The 20,737-nt window shown below is 38.7% G+C and overlaps 2 protein-coding genes across 2 annotated transcripts in view; one reads left to right on the top strand and one right to left on the bottom strand.

Annotated features, from left to right (window-relative positions):
• The window catches only part of LOC135083012 (uncharacterized), an 89,034-nt gene extending 73,608 nt beyond the window's left edge, over nt 1–15,426 (top strand). The window contains exons 8-11 of the mRNA XM_063977775.1: nt 11,778–11,927; nt 12,471–13,012; nt 13,320–13,423; nt 13,917–15,426. Of these exons, the coding sequence (XP_063833845.1) occupies nt 11,778–11,927; nt 12,471–13,012; nt 13,320–13,423; nt 13,917–14,473 (1,353 nt within the window). The 3' untranslated portion in view covers nt 14,474–15,426. The remainder of the gene's footprint in view (nt 1–11,777; nt 11,928–12,470; nt 13,013–13,319; nt 13,424–13,916) is intronic.
• Nucleotides 15,427–17,245: 1,819 nt separating this feature from the next.
• On the bottom strand, nt 17,246–20,333 carry LOC135082955 (NF-X1-type zinc finger protein NFXL1-like). The gene has a single exon (XM_063977722.1). It carries the CDS (start codon nt 20,190–20,192, stop codon nt 17,718–17,720), a length of 2,475 nt encoding a protein of 824 aa, XP_063833792.1. The 5' UTR covers nt 20,193–20,333; the 3' UTR covers nt 17,246–17,717.
• Between the last annotated feature and the right edge of the window lie 404 nt (nt 20,334–20,737).

The raw sequence follows: 20,737 nt of genomic DNA, 5'->3' as shown, positions 1-20,737 counted from the left end.
AAGTTTAAAACCTTATGGTCTGGTTGTTCAATTTTTACTGTAAGGTGGTGGTGAGAGCTGGTCCGGGTCTCTATCGAATGACGAATTCTTTGTTTGTGTGCCTTCCGCGTTATAAACGGTTTCCAATTGAACAATTTAAATTAATGACTACGTGTTTAGCTGTGTTATAACGATTTGATTGGCGGTCAAACGCTTCGAAAGGTATGACGAAATCTTAATGCTCGTTGGGTGAAGTAAAGTTATGTTATATTATGTGTAACTTATGTTTTATTTACGTGTAAATAAGTGAAGTAATAAAAGTATTTAGTTACTAGTTCCAACTAATTATTTGCAAGCTCTTTGGAAAATAAACCTCTTTATTTTATTTATTGGTAGCAAAGAAAACCGTCTATCGCCCGTATTCACAAACGATTTGCATAAGTGCAGCAGCAAATCGAACGCACAGTGTGTAATAGAGCTCTGTGATCACCCTGTGCGTCCACGCGCATTGTGAGACCTCGTAGTAATGTTTGTGAATATGGGCGTGAATTTACAATCTACAATATTACCACCTATTACTTACAAATATTACTAGTTTCACGTTATTAGAGTGAAGGCACTTTGTTCAAGGTCTGATCTTTTAAAGGGTGAGAATTATAAGGTTGGCGCTTAACTCAACCAGTGCGTGACAAAACCCTCCCGTGCCGCTCCCATAGGTACCTCAGGCACTGGCTGAGTTAAACACTAGACTAATCTCACCACCTTCAGTTTTTTTATCCACAACGAGGAAGCTCTTGGCCTGTATCTCACCTGATGGTAAGTGACGATCAGGCCTAAGGTGCAAGCGAGCTTCACCCGGAATCCTCAACCACGGAGGAACTGGCTATCTTACCTCTAACTGCCGGAACACAACAATGTTGTTATGGCGACAGACTTAGGTAAGATGGTGGTAGTTAGCCAGGCGGACTTAGAACAAGCCCTATCAGTCCTACCACCAACCAAACCGAACAGAAAAATCTGCCCCCACTGAGAATCGAACCCGGGACCTCTGCGTCTGAAGCAGGTGGTCTTACCACTAGACCACAGAGACCACAGAGAATCTCTATCTATCAGAAGATCCTGGAAGTTCCACTCTTTGTTTGTCTTATATTTTTGCTAAAATGACGATCTTGTTAGGTCCACTGTGGAATAAATTCCATATTTCATAATATACGACCCTAATAAGAGTTTTACGGCCAATCGCCTTTGAAAGTCAAGCAACAGTGATTTATAAGGTAGCTATTCGCTAAAATTGGACATAGCATTTCGTTTTGTTAGAGAAAATTAAACCTGCTCGGACTTTATTGCAGTTGTACACAGAATTAAACGAAAATGCAAGGCACAGTCGAATTGAGGTTTCATAAAACAATTAAAGTAATAAAATTTGAATTTTAGTTGCATTTTGACTAAATGAAAGGCTTTTAAGAGACAAGCGTTGCCATTTTACTACCTATATCTTTCTCCTCAAAATAAGTATATATGTACCTTATCTCATAGACAAATGAAGTCAAAACCTTAGGTGATAATCTCCTGAAATCAATTTTCAGCTCGTGAAAACATTTTGAAGATTAGAAGAAAACCTATGTATTATTTTACCTATTTCATTAAAACTCATAAAACTCATTTATTTTTGCAAATAGGCTTTTAACACGTCCCAGTATTAACCCTACCACTGCTTCGGGACAATAAATGGGCCAGTGCTGAGAAGAAATAAAAAGCAGCGCAAGAATCTCAGAGCTGCGCAGTATAACCTAAAATGGGTATCAACACTATGTGTATAGTCATTAAAGTTTCAACAAATTACCGAAATTCCACGTCAAATTTTTTGACTACCACTATAAATTGCTTAATAATAGCGTCAACATTTTGACCCAGTATTGCCCCAAATATCCCAGCGGTCTTTCCCCTTACAAACCCCAAAAATATTTTTATCGTAAACTTTCTTTCATTTCATAAATACGTACATTAAGGCTGAGTTGCACCATCTAATTTTGTCCGTAACTTTTACGATAGCCGGTGCTTTTTGTATGGAGTTTGACAGATTTTTGACATTTGTCAAAGTTAAATTATGATGGTGCAACCCAGCCTAAATGTGCTGTGTCTGTGTTCCGGCAGTTAGAGGTAAGATAGTCAGTTTCTCTGCGATTGAGGATTCTGGGTAAAGCTCGCTTCCACCTTCGATATGATCACTTTCCATCAGGTGAGATGCAGGTCAAGAGCTTCCTCATTGTCGATTAAAAATCTCCATGTTTACGCGCATAACCTTAGAACCTTCATGTCCAAAGTCCACAACTTTACGTGTGCATTACTAAAGCCTGGTTTGTGAGCACGTAGAATTTTGTCCAATGACCCCAAGCTACCCATCCTTATTGCTCGCGCGTAATTATGTTGCTGTCGCGCTCGCACACTCACTGCGGGCGCCCGTCGCACAGTCGCGACAGCAATATAATTACTCGCGAGTGATAAGGATGGGTAGCTTGGGGTCGTTGGACAAAATTCTACGTGCTCACAGACCAGACTGTAATAGAACCTTCATATCCTACGAAAACAAAACCTACATCATTATGGACAATAGACTCTCGCTTATCTCTTGAGCCAGCTAGTGAAAGTGCACCGTCCGCCGATGTAGTAACAGGCTGGTGCCATGGATTCCATAACCTTTGCACGGAATGTACCATATAAATACCATGAATCAATGGCAAATCAAATTCGTACTGTAGTGTAACATGTGGTGTCTTTAACGATTTGTGTTTGACAAGTTTTAAAACTATTTTGGTATCAGGGAGCTTAAAGCATGGAAAGCTTTTTTGTAATGTTGACCATAAGTAGGTAGACAATTACTACAAGCCAGAATTCCCAAATAAGTAGCCCATTCCCTCAAAATATAAAGTTTTATCTAATTGCACGTAAAGGTCCCTTAATACAAATTACTTTTTATTGTTACGATCTTATTACGAATGGTGTATTTGTAGGTATGAGCCGTATGAATAGGTATGTAATTAATAATGTTTAATTGATGATATTGAATGATTTTATAAAACTCAAGCTAGTATAAAGAGGCATAAAAACGAATTATAAAAGCAGCTACCAACTAGAATATACCATAATCTTACTCAATTATAGCCGCTCGAATACCGGTGGTGACAAAAGTTCCCAGAAATTTTTGGTAGTAGATGACCGCTGGGGAGTTTTGTCACCAAGATTTCATAAGATTTTTTGTCTGTGGTTCTTTGTCAATTTGGGCGTGTTCCTTTACATGTATGGACTATTTGCTATTTTTGACATCAACGTTGGTAAATTTAGCGTTATCTGTGATATTTCTTTAATCTGTGAGCGTTTTGTGAGCGATGTAAAAAAATGTTGAAATGGAACACTCTCAGTTTGACATGAGCCGTCAAATGTCGGATTTTTGAAGTTTTTATTTTTTATAGAAGAAATATTCTTCAAGTTATGTTGTGCTCTTATGTTTATCTTACAACACATTAACCAATTGACCTAATGAATAAAAAAAATAAGTAGGTTATCGCTTTAATTACGGAAATAAGACATACTTTAGCTCTCAGTTTGATATGAGCCGTCACACGTCCGATTTTTAATTCATAACATGACCCCTTTTCAAAACCGTTCGATGAGGTAAATCATGTGGGAGCAGTATATGGGCGGCAATGTCAATATAAGCCTATGGCGACATTGGCACACTTTTTACGATTTGTTTAATATTCGCAGTAAGATTTAAGTAATGTGTAATGTGCCTATAATAGGAATGACCTCAAAGTTCTATAAAAACTGCCAAACCGCCCCCGAGTTGACCTATGTTTTCAGATTTATTACAATTTCCATATCTGTAGAGCATTTTTGGTACGAGTATTTTTATAGTTTGAGAGTCTCTAATAATCTACAGTACCTATGTTAGAAACCTGGAGAGTTATCTACTGCCAAATAAAGACTGAGTAGTTACTAGGGAGTGTCTTAGACCTTATTAGAGACATAATTACCAAACTCGATTTAGAAGTTCTGAGTTCGATTACCATGATGGCTCTTTCGCTGCACAAAGAGGCTTTTTTTATCCACAACGAGGAAGCTCTTGGCCTTGTATCTCACCTGATGGTAAGTGATGATCAGGCCGAAGGTGGAAGCGAGCTTCACCCGGAATTCTCAACCACAGAGGAACTGGCTATCTTACCTCTAACTGCCGGAACACAACAATGCTGTTAACATTGTTGTTATGGCGACAGACTTAGGTAAGATGGTGGTAGCTAGTCAGGCGGACTTAGAACAAGCCCTACCACCAACCAAACCGAACAGAAAAATCCGTTCCCACTGGGAATCGAACCCGGGACCTCTGCGTCTGAAGCAGGTGGTCTTACCACTAGACCTAGAGGCGGCTAAGAAGGCTATCCAGTGAGGAAATGCAGCCAGTATCCTCCCTCTTTGCTCCTTTCAGCACTGGTCTATATTTATATATTACCTACTCCAGATGCAGTGTAGGGTTGGGACGTGTAAAAATGATTTAACAGAAAACGTTGAGTTTGAGTTAACTAAGGCAAATTCGTATTTGGAAACTATTGCAAACTGCGGTCGGTTCGTTATTGTCAGTATTTTATTCATCTTTATTATCATTTATGAAGAGAAAAAACACAGAATTGTTAAACCAGAAATAAATAACTAGGATGTCCGTTTCTCATTAATAACGGTTGACCTTGTCACAAACAACAGCCGACGAATTTGTACCAAAGATACGATCTAAACAATTCAATCACGAAGAAAAAAGTGTTAATTGCAGTAAAAACTACGGCTTGCTTCAATGATTTCCCATACTGATAGGTTCGGACAATGATGCCGATGTTTTTATTTAAATTTGATCATTACGTTGAGTAATGTTTCCGATATCTCAAACTTTTTGTCGCTTGAGGCTCAAAAACAAAGCATTTTTTTTTTCACTTAAACTTTATACTCGTATAAATGGCGAACTTAATTATGCACTTTGTTTTTCCAATTGACTGTAGTTTATTGCAAGCAAAATTAAAAAAAACTTTACCATAGAGACGCGAGCCACATAAACGAACGATAAAATGCAAGGCTTGCTGGACTTGCAGACTGGAATGGTTGCCCAGGCTAGGATGCGCGTCACGATAAAATCTTATCATAGAAATAGGTATATCGATTTTGGACGACAAATGTATGAGCTTATCGTTTCTAAAATCGATAAAATGTCTTGATAAGATTATCGTGTCGCGCGTCCAAGCTGGTATCCCAAATCGTAGCTCGTAGCATCGTAGCACAAGAGTTCCTCATTTTGTGACCATCAGAATTGGTATACGCATAAAATTTAACTCTTATTGTATTTACTTAAAGGTCCTTGAAAGGCTTTTTTTTTGTATTCCATTGTTCAAAACCCACAAAAATTCTGCACCTTCGTAAACTGGTTCCGATAATCAGTACCCATCTCGCTCGCTCGCCCAGAGATTTTGGCATGTGCGAGTGAGACAAAACCCCGATCCTAATAAATACAATTTCTTTGTATTCGATGTAAATCCTCCAGCGATATATCAAAGTCGCGATTGGGTGGTTCAACGCCCTGAGGTCAATGTCGTGGTGACACCGTGACGTCACCCGGCGCTTGCGACGATCAGTTTACTTTGTGATTAAGGATTAAGAAGTTTAAGTATCATCGTTGAAGTTTAATTCTTTAAGAAAAATCTTTGTACCGGTATGTAGAGTCACAACCCTGCTATAATGCTAACATCTGCTAGGTACCAACTACCAAGTGAACTGAAGTGACTGCTCTATCTTTTGAAGCATGGAATCTAAAGCTTTCATAAAATATGAGTAACTTACGTACCTATCCTGGAGCCAAAATTATACATCTTAAGCCTTTAATGCAATCTAATAGTAATAAAAACAAACTGAAATTTCAATAACAACGAAATGAAAACCAACTTTAAGTATTTATTCGCAAGAGAGGCAAAGAATCGAGGAAACTGGCTGCATTTCCACGCTATTCCACACTGGTTGCCTAAAGAGTCATGGTAATTGATCTCAGAACTTCTGAATCGAAGGATTGCTGGTGTCTTTGAGAAGATTACGAAAGCGTTAAATGCCTTGAAAAAGCTCGTTTATCCTTTGTTCACAAACCACCTCCAACTTTTTCTCGCTTTGGGAAGATCAGCTTGCCTAGCCTTCATGAATTTCAACAGTACAGTGAGAGGCAGACAATGTCACAGCCGAATCTGGAATCTGGTCTTGTAGCAGGGTTGCCACTGTGGGGAATTCCCCACACTGCGGGGAAAGTGTAGCTTATGGAATGTGTGGCGAGAGCTACAATTTGGGGAAAATGCAGGGAGAGTGAATAGGCACTTATTGGACAAATATGTACCATCCTAGACTGCATCTTATTTAACACCAAGTACGATTGCGGTCAAATACCTGCCTTGCAATTCATTGCTCAAAACAGGAATTTATATTCATAAATAATTATTGTATCATTTAAATGTGGTATTAACAGTTTGTCAAATTTTCCTTTCCCCATATTTGGGGGAATTTCGACAATGCGTTTGGGGACTTTGACATATCACAGTCGGCAACCCTGCCTGTAAGGCCAAGCACCATATGGCGAGCGGATCGCCTTGCCGGACCTTTAGGGAGGTGATGTCATGCTCTGTGTATATTTAATGGACATAATTAGCTTTCTTCCTTGATCTTTATTGAGTGTTGACTTTTGAAGATAGACAGCTGAATAATACAAGATAATGGCCGCCATTTTGATAAAATACAGGGTGTTCAGAAGAGGTTAATAAAAATTTAGTATTTTTTCACACGGTTTTCATTTTCTAATCTGATAACAAAGTAAACCGGTTACAAATGATTTTTTTTACGAAAGTCACCACACGTGTTCTTATTAATTTAACATTTAAAGCACTACTGTATGAAATTAATTTGTGTCTACTGTCTACCTACATGCACATTTACTAATACATAAGAATGTGTGTGTAGAAATAGATATACCATCTATTTCTTTTTTATGATGAAAGGTCTATGCACTAATGCTTTTGTCATGTTCTAAAACTTAGCACAACTACAAGCTTACAACTTTTGTATAGTGAAAATATAAGTAAGGTTTCATAGATAACCAGCAACGATCTAAATCTGTTCACTGACCTCACCAGGATGTGTACCATAAAGTTGCCCGCGACAAATTACCAAAAACGGCAAAATAAGTTCTTTGGCCCCATAAAATTGTTGCGAAATTGAACTCTGTTTCAAAGGAATAGAAGTTACAAAGATGCGATCCTTGATTGCCATTATGACAAATAGTTTTAAGCCTGACACGCCCCTTTCTTGGTATAGCAACACTTTAGGTAACTAAGATATTAACAGTCTTTGTACTGTTTAAAAAACTTTTTTGTGTGCGCTATAATGTTGGAACTGTGTAGGAAGTTCAAAGGATACCTATACTTATAGCTATCTTCTACTAACTACTTACAAATTCAAGCCTCTAATTCCTATTGAGTTACGTAAGCAAATATTTGAGTGCTTTTTAACTTACATTATTGTCTGTAGATGCTTCTTCATGTCACTCAAATATTCTTGGACATTTTACAAAGCGCAAACTAGGTAGTCCACAATCCCTAACCAAACAATAATGCCTATACTAGGCCTGTACTAACATTAGGGTTGTAGATTCCCTGGACAACCCTGGGCGCACTTAGAATATTTTTATATTACAATAATTACAAACAGATCTACAAAAGTTAACTCTGTACCAGATACTGAATTATAGCAAGTAGGTATTTAGTATCCGGACTCTCAGGCCATTTTTAAAAGTTGGTACCTACCATCTGGCGACTCTGTCCATTTATCGTAACAATCATCATCATCACATAACATAATCAGCCCGATAACACTGCCAAAAGAATCCAAATCAAACGGTATCCTACTTAGTTGTTTTTCTTATTATTACTTCCCTCCCCTTCACTCGGCACTCCTCACTCGATGACAAATGCTTTTCATTTGACACCGTGGTGGCAGCTCGTGATGACACGCAACAAAAAACCCGTCGTTCTAATGAAGTCCTTTGTTTTTAGCTGATGACTTGTTGTATATAAGTCATACACTTACAAAGTCATACAATATCTAGCGACTGTAGAGCACGAGGTCATTGACTTCACATAAATCATAGTTTGGGAATCAACTGATGAGTGTTGAAAGCCTCCAAAGTGTATGATTAACTAGCTTTTTCCCGCGGCTTCACCCGCGTGAATTTTGGTCTAACTGAAAGTTAAACTTCAACTTTTTCAACCTTGTCCCCCTTTCAAATAACAGGATAAAATGTAAGTAAAGCAGCAAATCGAACGCACAGCGTTGAATAGAACTCTGTGACTGGTTCGTGTGTCACCCTGTGCGTCCACGCGCACTGTGTGACCTCATAGTAAAACTCATAAAGCTCATTTATTTACATACAAGTAGTCTTTTAAAAAGCACTTTTACACGTCCCAAAGTCTCATCAAGTATTTTTTGTGAATACGGGCGTAAGTTTCAAAACTTATATTCATACCAAACTTCATCTAAATCAGTCAATGGCTAAGGTGAAAAGACAGACAGAGTTACTTTCGTACTTATTTAGTACGGATTGAAATTATAAGTTTAGGATTTTAAACCTAAAAGATAGATCATTGAGTTCGACCGGATCGGGTCCTTTCCATTGTGTACTTGAATCAACAACCGGTTGGTTGATGAAGACTAAACTTATAACCTAAGCCTTTCTTCAGTTCTTGGATATACTATTAGTACTACTAGAAGTACTTGCAGAGGCAAGTTGTTGTTTGTTTCAAGACAGTTAGCTATCCCCCTCAATCATCATCAACTTTCAATGGTTGAGTTTTATTGGAGGCCAAGCTGTAGATCCTGGCTACACAAGAGTTGCAGCGGTGGGAATGAGTGCGATTAGTCCCGTGGCGATTTTAACCTAATCTGTTTGAAGTCTTTATGACTCACAATCGCGGATCATTGGTCCGATGATTTGATGTGCCCGCCCTCTGAAGAACAGGATGATATTTCTTTTCAGACAATAAGGTTGATTCACGTCTGTAACAAATCAAGTGGTGACAATTACACAGTGGTTTTTTATTGTTGCGTCACCTGGGTAATGAATTTAGAACCTCCACAGAGCGAATCTAATTCTTTTACCGCTAATCCATGAAGGATTGCTCGATCGGGTGACACACGAAACGGTTATCTTGTGGTGCCTCCCACTTTTTCCTTGGGAAATGTATTGAAAAATTGTCTAAAAATTTTCTAAATTCTTCAAATAGCTAAAAACTAAAAACCAGTTACCATATAAACCATTTATTTGTGACTTGAAAAAGTATAGTGTAAACTACCTTACCTGCCTACCTAAATGGTTGAGCACCGTATTGACCATATGCTTTAGTGTATTATCACGGATTGTATCTTGTTCTTGACGTTTGTTTGCGATAGCCAAACTCCTGAAAGTTTCCAAAAAAACCCAGAAAGAGGCAATTTTTTGGGTCAACTTCGAGAATTCTCGAACTTAATCTGTAGTTCAGCTATCTAACTCTCTCAACTCCAACGTAAGGAACCCCAACATGCAAATGTTGCCAAACAATAATAATATTTTTTGCTGCGCGGACTCATCAGTCGATTACCTCTTTCTCGGCGTATATTATTTAATGATTAGATATCTCATTTTTCTCACAACGCGGATATGCTGAGAGAGTTCACTGCAAGCGTAGGATGTAGTTCATGTATTCATAAAACCTATCATTTATGCTATCGTGTGGGTAGTAACAAATAATAAAGTGACAATCATGGTGTCGGACTTAATGGAGCCGCCTGACATGGCTAAAAAAGAAGCCGAATCGCATTCTTTTCAAACAATCAAGTTGATTTCGGTCTGTCATGTCTTCAAAATACATAAGAGCCTTATTATAAGACTGATTTTACTTATCGTCCTAATTTTTTGTTCTCTTGTAAGTTTTACCCACGCGCACGTTACAGCTTTAAGAAAACCTCAGAAACCTGTGGTGACTTTTGGATTGTTTGTGACTTCAGTTGTTACGGCCCACTTATAAAAGAAGAATAAAATTAATAATTAGATTACCCATGTGCCCCTCAGTGGCGGATTTAGCAGCAGGCTGAGTAGGCTGAAGCCTAGGGCGGTAAATTCTAAGGGGCGGCAGATTACGTTCGTTCGTTTCAGCCAAATGACGTCCACTGCTGGACAAAGGCCTCCTCCAAGGTTACGTTCACATTTTCTTTATTTCGATTTATTTACAAACTTAAAACATAAAATTCTCATCTCTCATCATCAAAAATCTCTTTTGACTCGTATCTTTACCTTACTTACACCCCGCTATTTAGATTGAAAATTCGCCATGGTATGCCATGGTCTATTATATACCACTTTCTTGAGCCTTTGGTTGTTTGTGAGTCTACCTTACCTGCCTGTGTTATGCTTTCGTTGTGGATACAATTACAGTCGGCCAAAAAACGTGCGCTTGATTGAGTGCCGAAACATGGAGACGAGCAAAGTCTGCAAATTTTTATTTGCCTTTGAGAAATTCTGACGGTTGATAACGAATTTAGGTTTTTGAGTTAGAATATTGTGGTTTTGTGGATGGCCGTTGGGAATGGCAATCAAATCTTCAGCTGCATTTTTGTTTTCAATGTTTTTGAATATACCTTTTTTTGTCTACGGGACTATTCCCACCTCTCGTTCCCACCGCTGTAAATCCTGTGTAGCCAGGATCTACAGCTTGACCGCCAATAAATACCCAAAAGGTGAAGGTTTTCTCTGTCCCTATCATTTCAGCCAAATAACGTCCACCACGTCTGGCCAAAGGCCTCCCCCAAGGATTTCTACAACGACCGGTCTGCACCTCCCGCGACCTCCACCAGATTGTCGGTCCACCTAGTAGTCCACCTGTTCCTGAAGCCTAGTCAATACCTACTTTGGTTGTCCAGAAAAGGGTCTAAAACGCCACGGTACCTACTTCTAACTTCCCAGCTATCGGCCAAATGACTAGAAAGAAAGATAGAAAGAAAGAAAGAAACATTTATTGCCATGGACATCACAAAAGACAAAAGATGAACGTCAAGATGACGGGACCACTGTCCCGCACTCATTTCAAACCCACTTGTTCCCACAAACAAATCTAGGCACCTTCCCAGTTCAGACGCCATTAAAGGCCAATACCGATCCCGCTACTCTGACGCATCAAGATGACGGGACCAAGCCGCCTCCACAAAACGACCAATCATTTCACAAAACAAACTACTCCATGATTCAGATCCCACTTCAAACCCCCCGGCAGCTGCGCACCTTGACCCGCACCACGCACGGTTTCCCGGTTATGACTCCTTATTCATTTCTACAACTATACTCCTGTCGAACAAAGAACAGCAATGCTTCAGCGCAGTGAACTTCGTCTTGGAGACGGTGCCAGGCGCCTCCACTCACTTAAAACAGGTGTAGCTCCAACACACCCATCCTCGATTATTTATATGATCCAAAAAACACTGAGTACCCAACCCAAAATGCATTCACAAACCACATCAATAAATTAAAATTTGATAGCAGCAAAATAAAATGTCCAAACAATGGTGCTAAAGGGCCCGACGCCTGCAGACGGGCGACTCCACAAAAATTACAATTTAAATTATTTATTTATTTAATCTTCTGCATTTAAATACAATGCACTGTGGATGTGGACTAAAGCATCATTGTTATCTATTTCTAGGCTGAAAGATACAGAGGCAGACGGAGGCTAGCCACGCCGAGCCCCACCCCCTCGCCCCCTCGGCGGCAGCCCGCCCCCGCCTCGTCTGCACCCAACTGGTTCAAGTCCCTGGACCGCCTCACCACTAGGAAGAAAGGAAAGCCCGCTAAGGTGATGTAGAAATTATTTGAATTCGTTATTCCATATTTGGATAATGAAACAGCAAGTTTTACTTACTTATTCCATTGTCCGTGCTTTCGTGGATACTTGGTTACTTTCTTTCATGAGTAACGTAACGATATAGAAAGTTGACTCAAAACTACCTGCTTTAATATACTCTTTTTAGTTGGATAACTGAACTGGCCCAGGTATGATATTTACAAGAGGGCACTACTACCACTTAATACTTAACGTTTCACGCCCGTATTCACAAACGATGCTTCCTTAAGTGAAGCAGCAAATCGAACGCACAGCATTGAATAGAGCTCTGTGATTGGTTCGTATGTCACCCAGTGCGTCCACGCGGACTGTGAGACCTCATAGTAATATTTGTGAATACCGGCCTCAGAATCGTTTGATTTTAGGTCACTTCAGACCCTTAAAGAGACCCACGATACCACCAGGGGTATCGTCAGGGGTTTCGTGGGTCTAAAAAAATTTAGGTATGTATACCTACCTAGTACCTTATTTAACATTGTTTTATTCAATTTTCAGGTGGAGAAAGAAATCCCAACACCACCTGAAGAAGAACCTCGCAAAGCCTGGGCTAAAACCACCAAACCCCTCAACTCTCCAGCCAAGAACCTTCGCTTCTTCGGCGACACAGACGTCGACTCCGACGCCAACGTCAAGCACCACACCGTCACCAAGACAAGAAGCAACCCTAAATCCCACAGCACCTTGAGGAAGACCATCTCAAACTCCAGCACCGGTATCGACGAAGTCGACCACAGCATACTCTCAAATAAGAGCTACTCCATACCCAACTTGAGGGAAGAAAAGAGCGAGTCTCCGCGAACCAAGCAGTACTACAAGAGGAATTTGAGGAATATCTCCGAAATCAGCAATTCTGAGACGGAGAGCCATTTGGATAGAGGGGTGGGGAAGCCGCCGATCAGTCCGTATGACAGATCGAGGAGTCACAGCAGCTCCAAGACTTTGAAGGGGAGCAAGACTGACCTAAGAAGGAGGACTGAGGAGAGGGGCAGCTCTTCGGAGCTGAGGGGAAGCAAGCAAGAACTTTCTCGGGACTTGAAGTAAGTATCTCGTAATTCAGACTTTATTACAATACTAATTGCGGTACAGTTTCATAAGAATCTATGTTATCTTTGATTAACATCAATAAACGAGACTATTCCCACCTCTCGTTCCCACCGCTGCAACTCCTGTGTAGCCAGGATCTACAGCTTGACCGCCAATAAAAACCCAATCAGTGAAGGTCAAGTTTGTCCCGGGGGAAAGTTAACTGTCATTGGACCCGCAACAAAATTAATCAGAAGAACATAGAACATAGGAACATAGTTAACATCAATTGTCTTACAACATTCTTCTTTCTTGTGTCAGACACCGTCGTCGGACACCAGCCAACAACTCTGGCGAGAGCAGCACGGAGGGTGACTCCAGCCATCAGTCGCAGAGGAGCGTCGTCTACTTACATGCTACCACTGGTAAGAACTTTAACAGTAAACTTCACAAACGTAGAGGTAGAAGTCCTCAGGAGTATTTATCTACCCACAATCCACATCTTACGTGACCATTAAAATTCTTTACACAAGTTTAAACTCTTTTCAGTCGGGCTAGGATGCGCACCGTGATAAAATCTTATCGACGACTTTAGACGACAAATGTATGGGCTTATCACGTAAAATCGATAAAATGGCGCGATAAAAGCTTATCGCAGCACTCATCTTAAGACTACAGGACTGTTGTAATGTCCCGAATAAAGCTTTCCAGCTGTTCCAAATGATAGATAGGATAAATAATTTACAGTTTAATCTAGTTACTGTACTTACTTACTGTCAAGAGTTCTTGATGATTTCCGTACATATTTTGATGAGATTCTTTTGATGACCATACATTTCAATCAATATGACTTTGTAACTACTCGCTCTTCGAAAGTTTCATGTCAAAAAATGAAATTAATATTTTTTCCTTTTACAGTTGGAGATATCCCAGACCCCGGCCGCCTCACGCGCAACCGCTCCCGTGACGACGTGTCCTCAGTCAACTCCTCCAACCTTCAGATCAGGAGCACAACCAAAAGCTTCTCCATCTTCGCGCCCTGGACGCCCAAGCACTACAACGACCAGCACGACGTCCATTACGCACAGAAGCCCAGGAAACCCAAGCCTAAAGAGATCAAGAAGACAGAAAGACCTGGTACACTTCAGAAGAACAAGTCTTACAGCCAGACGACCTTGACCAAACGTCCCCAAAGCAGTAGACTGTCCAGTTCTAGCACTACTCTGTATAAACGACCAGAGAAAAAGACAGAACACAGCACGATGACCAGAAAGACCCCTGATCATAGCACGATCTCAAGAAAAACCACTCGGGACGGCAAAAAGAGCCAGTCCAGCGAAATTCTCAATCGAGACAGTGACAGGGAAAGGGTCTCCAGGTCTATTTCCATGCCCAAAGACAATAACAAAAAGGCTGGGTGGTTCAAATTGTCTAACAAGAATAAGAAGCAAGAAATTAACACTAGAGTTCGTTAATTTTCGAATGAAATGGTTCAAGTGGTTTATATTGATGACATGATTATGAATTCGATGGATGGATATGAACATTTTCCAAATTGATCAGAAACTAACGAATATTATACGAACAAAATTGAACCACACAACATAATTTCAATAATACATATAATTGTTGTCTTTAGACATCTCGTCTAAAGTGTTTGTTAGATGAGTCATTCAATGAAATGAAAAATTACTTCGATGGAACACGATTAATTTGGTGCTGTAAAAATAACAATTAAGCTTTTAATTCTTCACTGTGGTTTATCCTAAAGTGCCATCGACCACTTTTATGTTACCATGTTTTATTTTTATTATTTCCGAAAGGTATGTCGACAGGGAAATTTGTATTAACCTGCCAGAAATAAACAATTTCTTCAATGGATTTTCATTCCATTCCTTAGATGTGAAAGTTAAAAATTAATTGAAGAAATGTGTTATTTTGTGGCAAGTTTCCGATGTATAGCTAAGTACGAATGGTCTCACCATGATGGTGGCTGTAAAGGCTAAAAATATTTAGAAGGCAAAGGAAGTCATAGAATAAAGGATTGACTACCTTTCGGAAATCATTAGTCATTTAATGTTAATTTTTCTATGTAACAAATGCTTATCCATTACTAATTTAAGTTAATAATGATAATGTATTATGGATAATGTGAACTTTTACCTAAAACGGAATATCTTCGACATTATTTACTTCTTCAAGGTAAATATATTATTGTATTATCTATAGTCATTATAAAGATCTTATTTTTAAAACAACTAACTTTATTTTAACCAATTTCGGAGCTCACTAAACGTTCGATGGGACATTGTTTTAGTTTTGTGTGATTATCAAATAATTTATCTAAACCGTCCATAAAATAGCAGTGATAAGTCTTGTCATAGACGTAATCTGTAATTCGAGTAAAAAATAAATTGTTTAATAATTATTTCTTTATTTTACTACACCTGAAGAATGAATCCGAAAACTCCTAGACAAATATTTATAGCAAATGTTTTGATTAGTAAAAGATGTCTTTATGAACTCAAGCAGGCATTGCAGAAATGATGAGGACGTGGAATGGAAGCCACTTCTGCTTCTGCAACGTAAATAGGAACGAATGGATGCAAAGAAACTTATTTTATTTATTTATACTGTGGGTCTAGACAAAGTGCAAATTATAATCGCAAACCAGTCGAAAAGTGGTCGAAAAGCCCCTTTTTTGTATGGAGTTTTGACGGATTCGATTTTCGATTCGATCAAAAAGTGCGTTTTGTCTAGGGGGGCTGGAATTGATTGTCAAGTGCAAAATAGTAAGTGAGAACAATAATTACCACTAGATGGCGTCACACTCTGTCACCATTTGTATGGGACTTTCTTTTCTTTGTTGATTTATCACAATTTTTAACAGGATTCGTAAAATTAATAAAATTGTCTTTAAAAGAGCACTCATTTACCTTGGTACAGTGATCTACTCATCAGTTTTGTATTGTATTGTACATAAGTGTTATACAGTGTGAGTCACGTTAAAGTGTACATATGAAAATATATGAAACTAGACCTATTTTTATCGATAAAAAAGAGGTCAAAAAATTTTTGAGATTTTTTTTTTAATTTTTTATAGAATTTTTTTTCTTCCAATTACTTATTGTAAAGAAAACGTAATTACTTTTAAACTAAGCGGTATATCCTGATAAAATAAAAACAGTAATAATGCTAAATAACATGTGATACTAAAAAAATACATGAAATACCCAGAAAATGCCAACAAATAATAAAAAATGATACTTTTTGAAAAAAATCTGCTTACAAATTCGTATTTTTTTGGTTATTTGATAAATTTCTCCAAAAAATGCCCCTATAACAGGTAGTTTTTATTACTTTTTATTATTCTCTATCGTATTACTTTTGTAAAACCAAAAATCGCATGTCTCTATCCCTATCACAACGCTTGCAATGATCGTTTGAACTAAGCCTCTCCGGGCGCGCCATTCAACGCTTCGTTAACAACGAAACTGAAGTGACTCTAGATTTGTAATTTTGATAAAGACAAGTTAGATTTCAAATAAAAACAAAAGATTTCGAAGTAAAATAAGCATTTTAGTTAAAATTAAAATTGTCTCTACCTGTAGCGGAGAAAAATGTGGTGGCAGGCCTTTGTTCAAACGATCATAGCAAATGTTGTGATAGGGATAGAGACATGCGATTTTTAGTTTTACAAAAGTAATACGATAGAGAATAATAAAAAGTAATAAAAACCATCTGTTATAGGGGCATTTTTTGGAGAAATTTATCAAATAACCAAAAAAATACGAATTTTTAAGCAGATTTTTTTCAAAAAGTATCATTTTTTATTATTTGTTGGCATTTTTTGTGTATTTTATCTATTGTTTTAGTATTGCCTGTTATTTAGCATTATTACTGTTTTTATTTTATCAGGATATACCGCTTAGTTTAAAAGTTATTACGTTTTCTTTATAATAAGTAATTGGAAGAAAAAAAATTCTATAAAAAATTTAAAAAAAATCTCAAAAATTTTTTGACCTGTTTTTTGTCGATAAAAATAGGTCTAGTTTCATCTATTTTTATATGTACACTTTAACGTGACTCACACTGTATGTGTTTACTTACCTACCTACCTACCTATAGCAGGATTTGCTCGTTATTTCGTTATTTGAGACTAGTTGAATATGGTATGTACCATGACCATGTTTTCGAATTATCTTTATGTAGGTGTAGGTAATTCTTAAAAAAAAAACAGCAAACAATTATTTTCTGTAATTTTATTATTAAAAAATTATCACAAGGTAAAACTAGATAATGGGACTTCCATATTTTAAATACATACTTAAATAAAACCTTAAACCTAGTCATTACAACAGCTTCATTCACACCAAATAAATATAAAAGTTACTCCTACATACCACATCACTACACCAGTGTAGCCCTATTATTAGTGTGAACACAGCTTTATACGAAAAAAAAACATTCTTATTAATAATTCACATGGAAATATCAAACCACATACTTAGCACACTCTAAGAACAATAAGTAGACCAGTCTCAACTTTAAAAAAATAATATAATCAATTAAAAATAGTCTACATTTAAAAATCACTCAATCAAATAAATTACTATAATCAAGAGTTAAAAAATGGCAAGGTTAAAATGAAATGTCTTTTAAAAGTCTATAATAATTACTGAACAATAATTTTGTTCAGACAAAAACCAATAAATATTCTTAAACCTCAATAACAAGATACAGTGCACCAAAGATAGTAATTAAAACAGATAAAATAGGAATCCAATACTTTTGCCACCAGCTTCTATTGTCTTCATTTGAAACCTGCTTCTTTTCTTTATATTTCTTTTTCTTGCCGCTCAATTTCCATTCATATTCCGCTAGCTCCCTACGGTTTTTCTCTTCTTCCAATTCTTTCAATCTCAGTTCCTCTTTATCCTTCTCTAGTTTGGCTGCAAGTTTCTTAGCTGCGCAACTTTCATCACATGCAACTTTAGCCTCTCCGGAACGGACCAAGTTGCATGGTGCATCTCGTTTCAAATTACCACACTCACAGTAAATTTTGGTCTTCTTATTGCACACCTGGCCAAGCCCACACAGTCCTGAATGGCAGGTATTTCTGCAGCGATGTCCGCATTCCAAATTCTTAGGACATTGCTGTTTGCAAGACAGCATTTCTTCTGTGGCAATAGACAGCTCACGACAGCGTAAATATAGCTCAGTGATTCCACAGTGACATGGAATACGTTCCAGAATTTCACATGGTGGACATTCCCCTGGGTGACAGGCTCTAATGCTGCATTTGTGGGAGCATTTTTCGGGACGGATCACTGCACATTCTTTATTGCATGGTTTACAATAAGACGGGACATTTGGATAGTCAGGTTGATTTGTGTAAAAGTGACAGAGTAAAGAGCAGGTGTGGTTGCCGCAGGCCAACGGTCGGCCGCATTTGCGACCGCAGCATCTTCGTTTAGCAGAGTGGCAAGGCTGATTCTCTGTCTCATGTTCACCAAAGCATATAACAGGGACAGGTGTCTCACAGGGAGGGCAGTCTAAAGTCATTATTTTGGTTTTTGGTGGTGTTATCTCCCATGGTGTAGCTGGCTTCGCTACTGGTTTGAAAACTACAGCTACGTTCTCATGACATACAGCTATACAGTTGTGCTCGCATTTTTCATAGGCTTTTTTACAAATAGCCTTGCAGGGAGGACAGTCCCCAAAGTGGCAGGAATGTTTGTTTTCATTGATATGACCACACTTGTATTTTATTTTGCAAGGGAGGTTGCATTTCGGAGGTTTTGTTTGTCTCTCTCTTCCACACAAGACTGTTATGTAGGTCTCTTTACATCTGCATGTTATTTTGGACTCTCTTGGACAGGGGTAGCATGGCCCATGATGACAAACCATTGTGCATTTGTGACGTCCACATTGGAGTGGTTTATCACAGACTTTCTCACAGGGTGGGCAGTTGCCATTGCAGCATTTGCGACTGCAACCGTGCTTGCCACATGGTCTTATTCCCCTGCATTTAGTTTCACATTTATATTCTTTGCTACAAGGAAGCATTCTGCAATGAGCTGAGCAGAAGCATTTCTTCTCGATCAACACTTGGCATGGAGGGCATGCTCCCTTATGACACTTCTCTGGACAGCGATGTTCACAGTCGTCATGCTTCTTATTGCAGGTTCCTAAGCATGTTTCCATAACATCCGGGCATTGGACATACCGCTGGTTAGCCCCACACGGGCAAGACCTAGTTCCTGAATTTGGGCAAGTACCACAATCACCAGAATGACATACTTTCTCACATTTATGATAGCCACATGAGTATGGCTTGTTACAAACTTTCTTACACTGCCATGAAGGATCATTACAAGGCCGTTTAGTTTTTTCAGCACCACATTGACAAGCCTGCACACTTACGTAGCTGCATGGCGGGCAGTCATCTGGATGGCAGGTGCTCTCACACTTGTGCGACTTGCAGAAGAGTAATTTCTTACACTGCTGTCCACAGGACCATTTTGCAGCACTGCATCTGACTCTCTTGCGTTCTTTCTCACAATAACACACTCCATTTACAGTTTGCGGGCATGGAGGGCAAGGTCCAGGATGGCAAAGTAGCAAACACTTGTGCTTACAATTATCTCCGCTTGACAAAGGCTTTCCACACACTTCACCGCATGTATGAGGCACCAGCCATGGATGGAAAGGAGGATTATCGGTTTTGCTACAAAAACACCTGTACTTACGAGGTATTTGATCTTTGGTGTACGAGTTTCTGCATTTGGGACAGCACCATTCAATTTTTCGGGGTTTGACAACTGCTAGAGGTGCCTGTGTCTCTTCAGTGAGGAGACTGACGCTGTCGTTGGCCCACTTCTGTATACACAAGAGGTGAAGATACGAAAAACAGTGCTCGCAAGTCCATATAGCGTCGGCTCTCTTGATAGAGGCTATACAAATGAGGCACGTTACTGAGCGGCCGCTGATCGCCTCTTCCAAGAGATGTCTGGTTCGATCCAGCATGTGGGTGTCGCCGCCGCCTCGCGTGTACGTCTGGAAGACTCCCTCCAGCACGCTAGACTCGTAAGGCTCCTCATCTTCAGAGGAAGACAAGTCTTTCATCTCCTTTAGATGTTTCTGGACATTTTGCTGCATTTTTGCAGCTACATCACGGTACCGCCTTGACATGGCGGTTTAGTTGTTCCCACGTGGTTTTAAATTAAAGAGTTGAGGTTTTTAGTAGTTGACAATGAACTAATTACGAAAAATCTAGAGAATTCAGTAGAGAAAACCGAAAATGAAAAATTCAACCTCCAAATCGACATGACGTTGACGTTTTAGTGATGTGAAATGGTGATGTGATGTGAATCAAAATCAATGCGAGTGATTGAAAATTAAATGCAAATCATTTAATGATTCGAGTTCGAAGAATCGCTACACGAGAAGTGATACAGCTTCTAGCATCAATTATTTATTGCACGCCATACGAAATTAAAATAAAAATACCTTTTTTGCATTAAAAATATCGGCTGGCTTAATAATGACAATTCCAATGTTGTATAAAAAACTTGTAAAATATATTTTTGACAGTTGACACTTTTGACATGTTGTCATGGTGTCATTTTTTCTATGTTTTTCCCTCGCATGTATTTATGCATTTTTTTGTAATTTTGTAATAGAAATGTAATAGAACGTATATTAATTAATTCGTTTATCATTTCTAAAATACATTG

Source organism: Ostrinia nubilalis, chromosome 22, assembly GCF_963855985.1.
Source record: "Ostrinia nubilalis chromosome 22, ilOstNubi1.1, whole genome shotgun sequence".
NCBI lineage: Eukaryota > Metazoa > Arthropoda > Insecta > Lepidoptera > Crambidae > Ostrinia > Ostrinia nubilalis.
The sequence above is the reverse complement of the archived record's forward strand: the minus strand, read 5'-3'. Positions and strand labels throughout refer to the sequence as shown.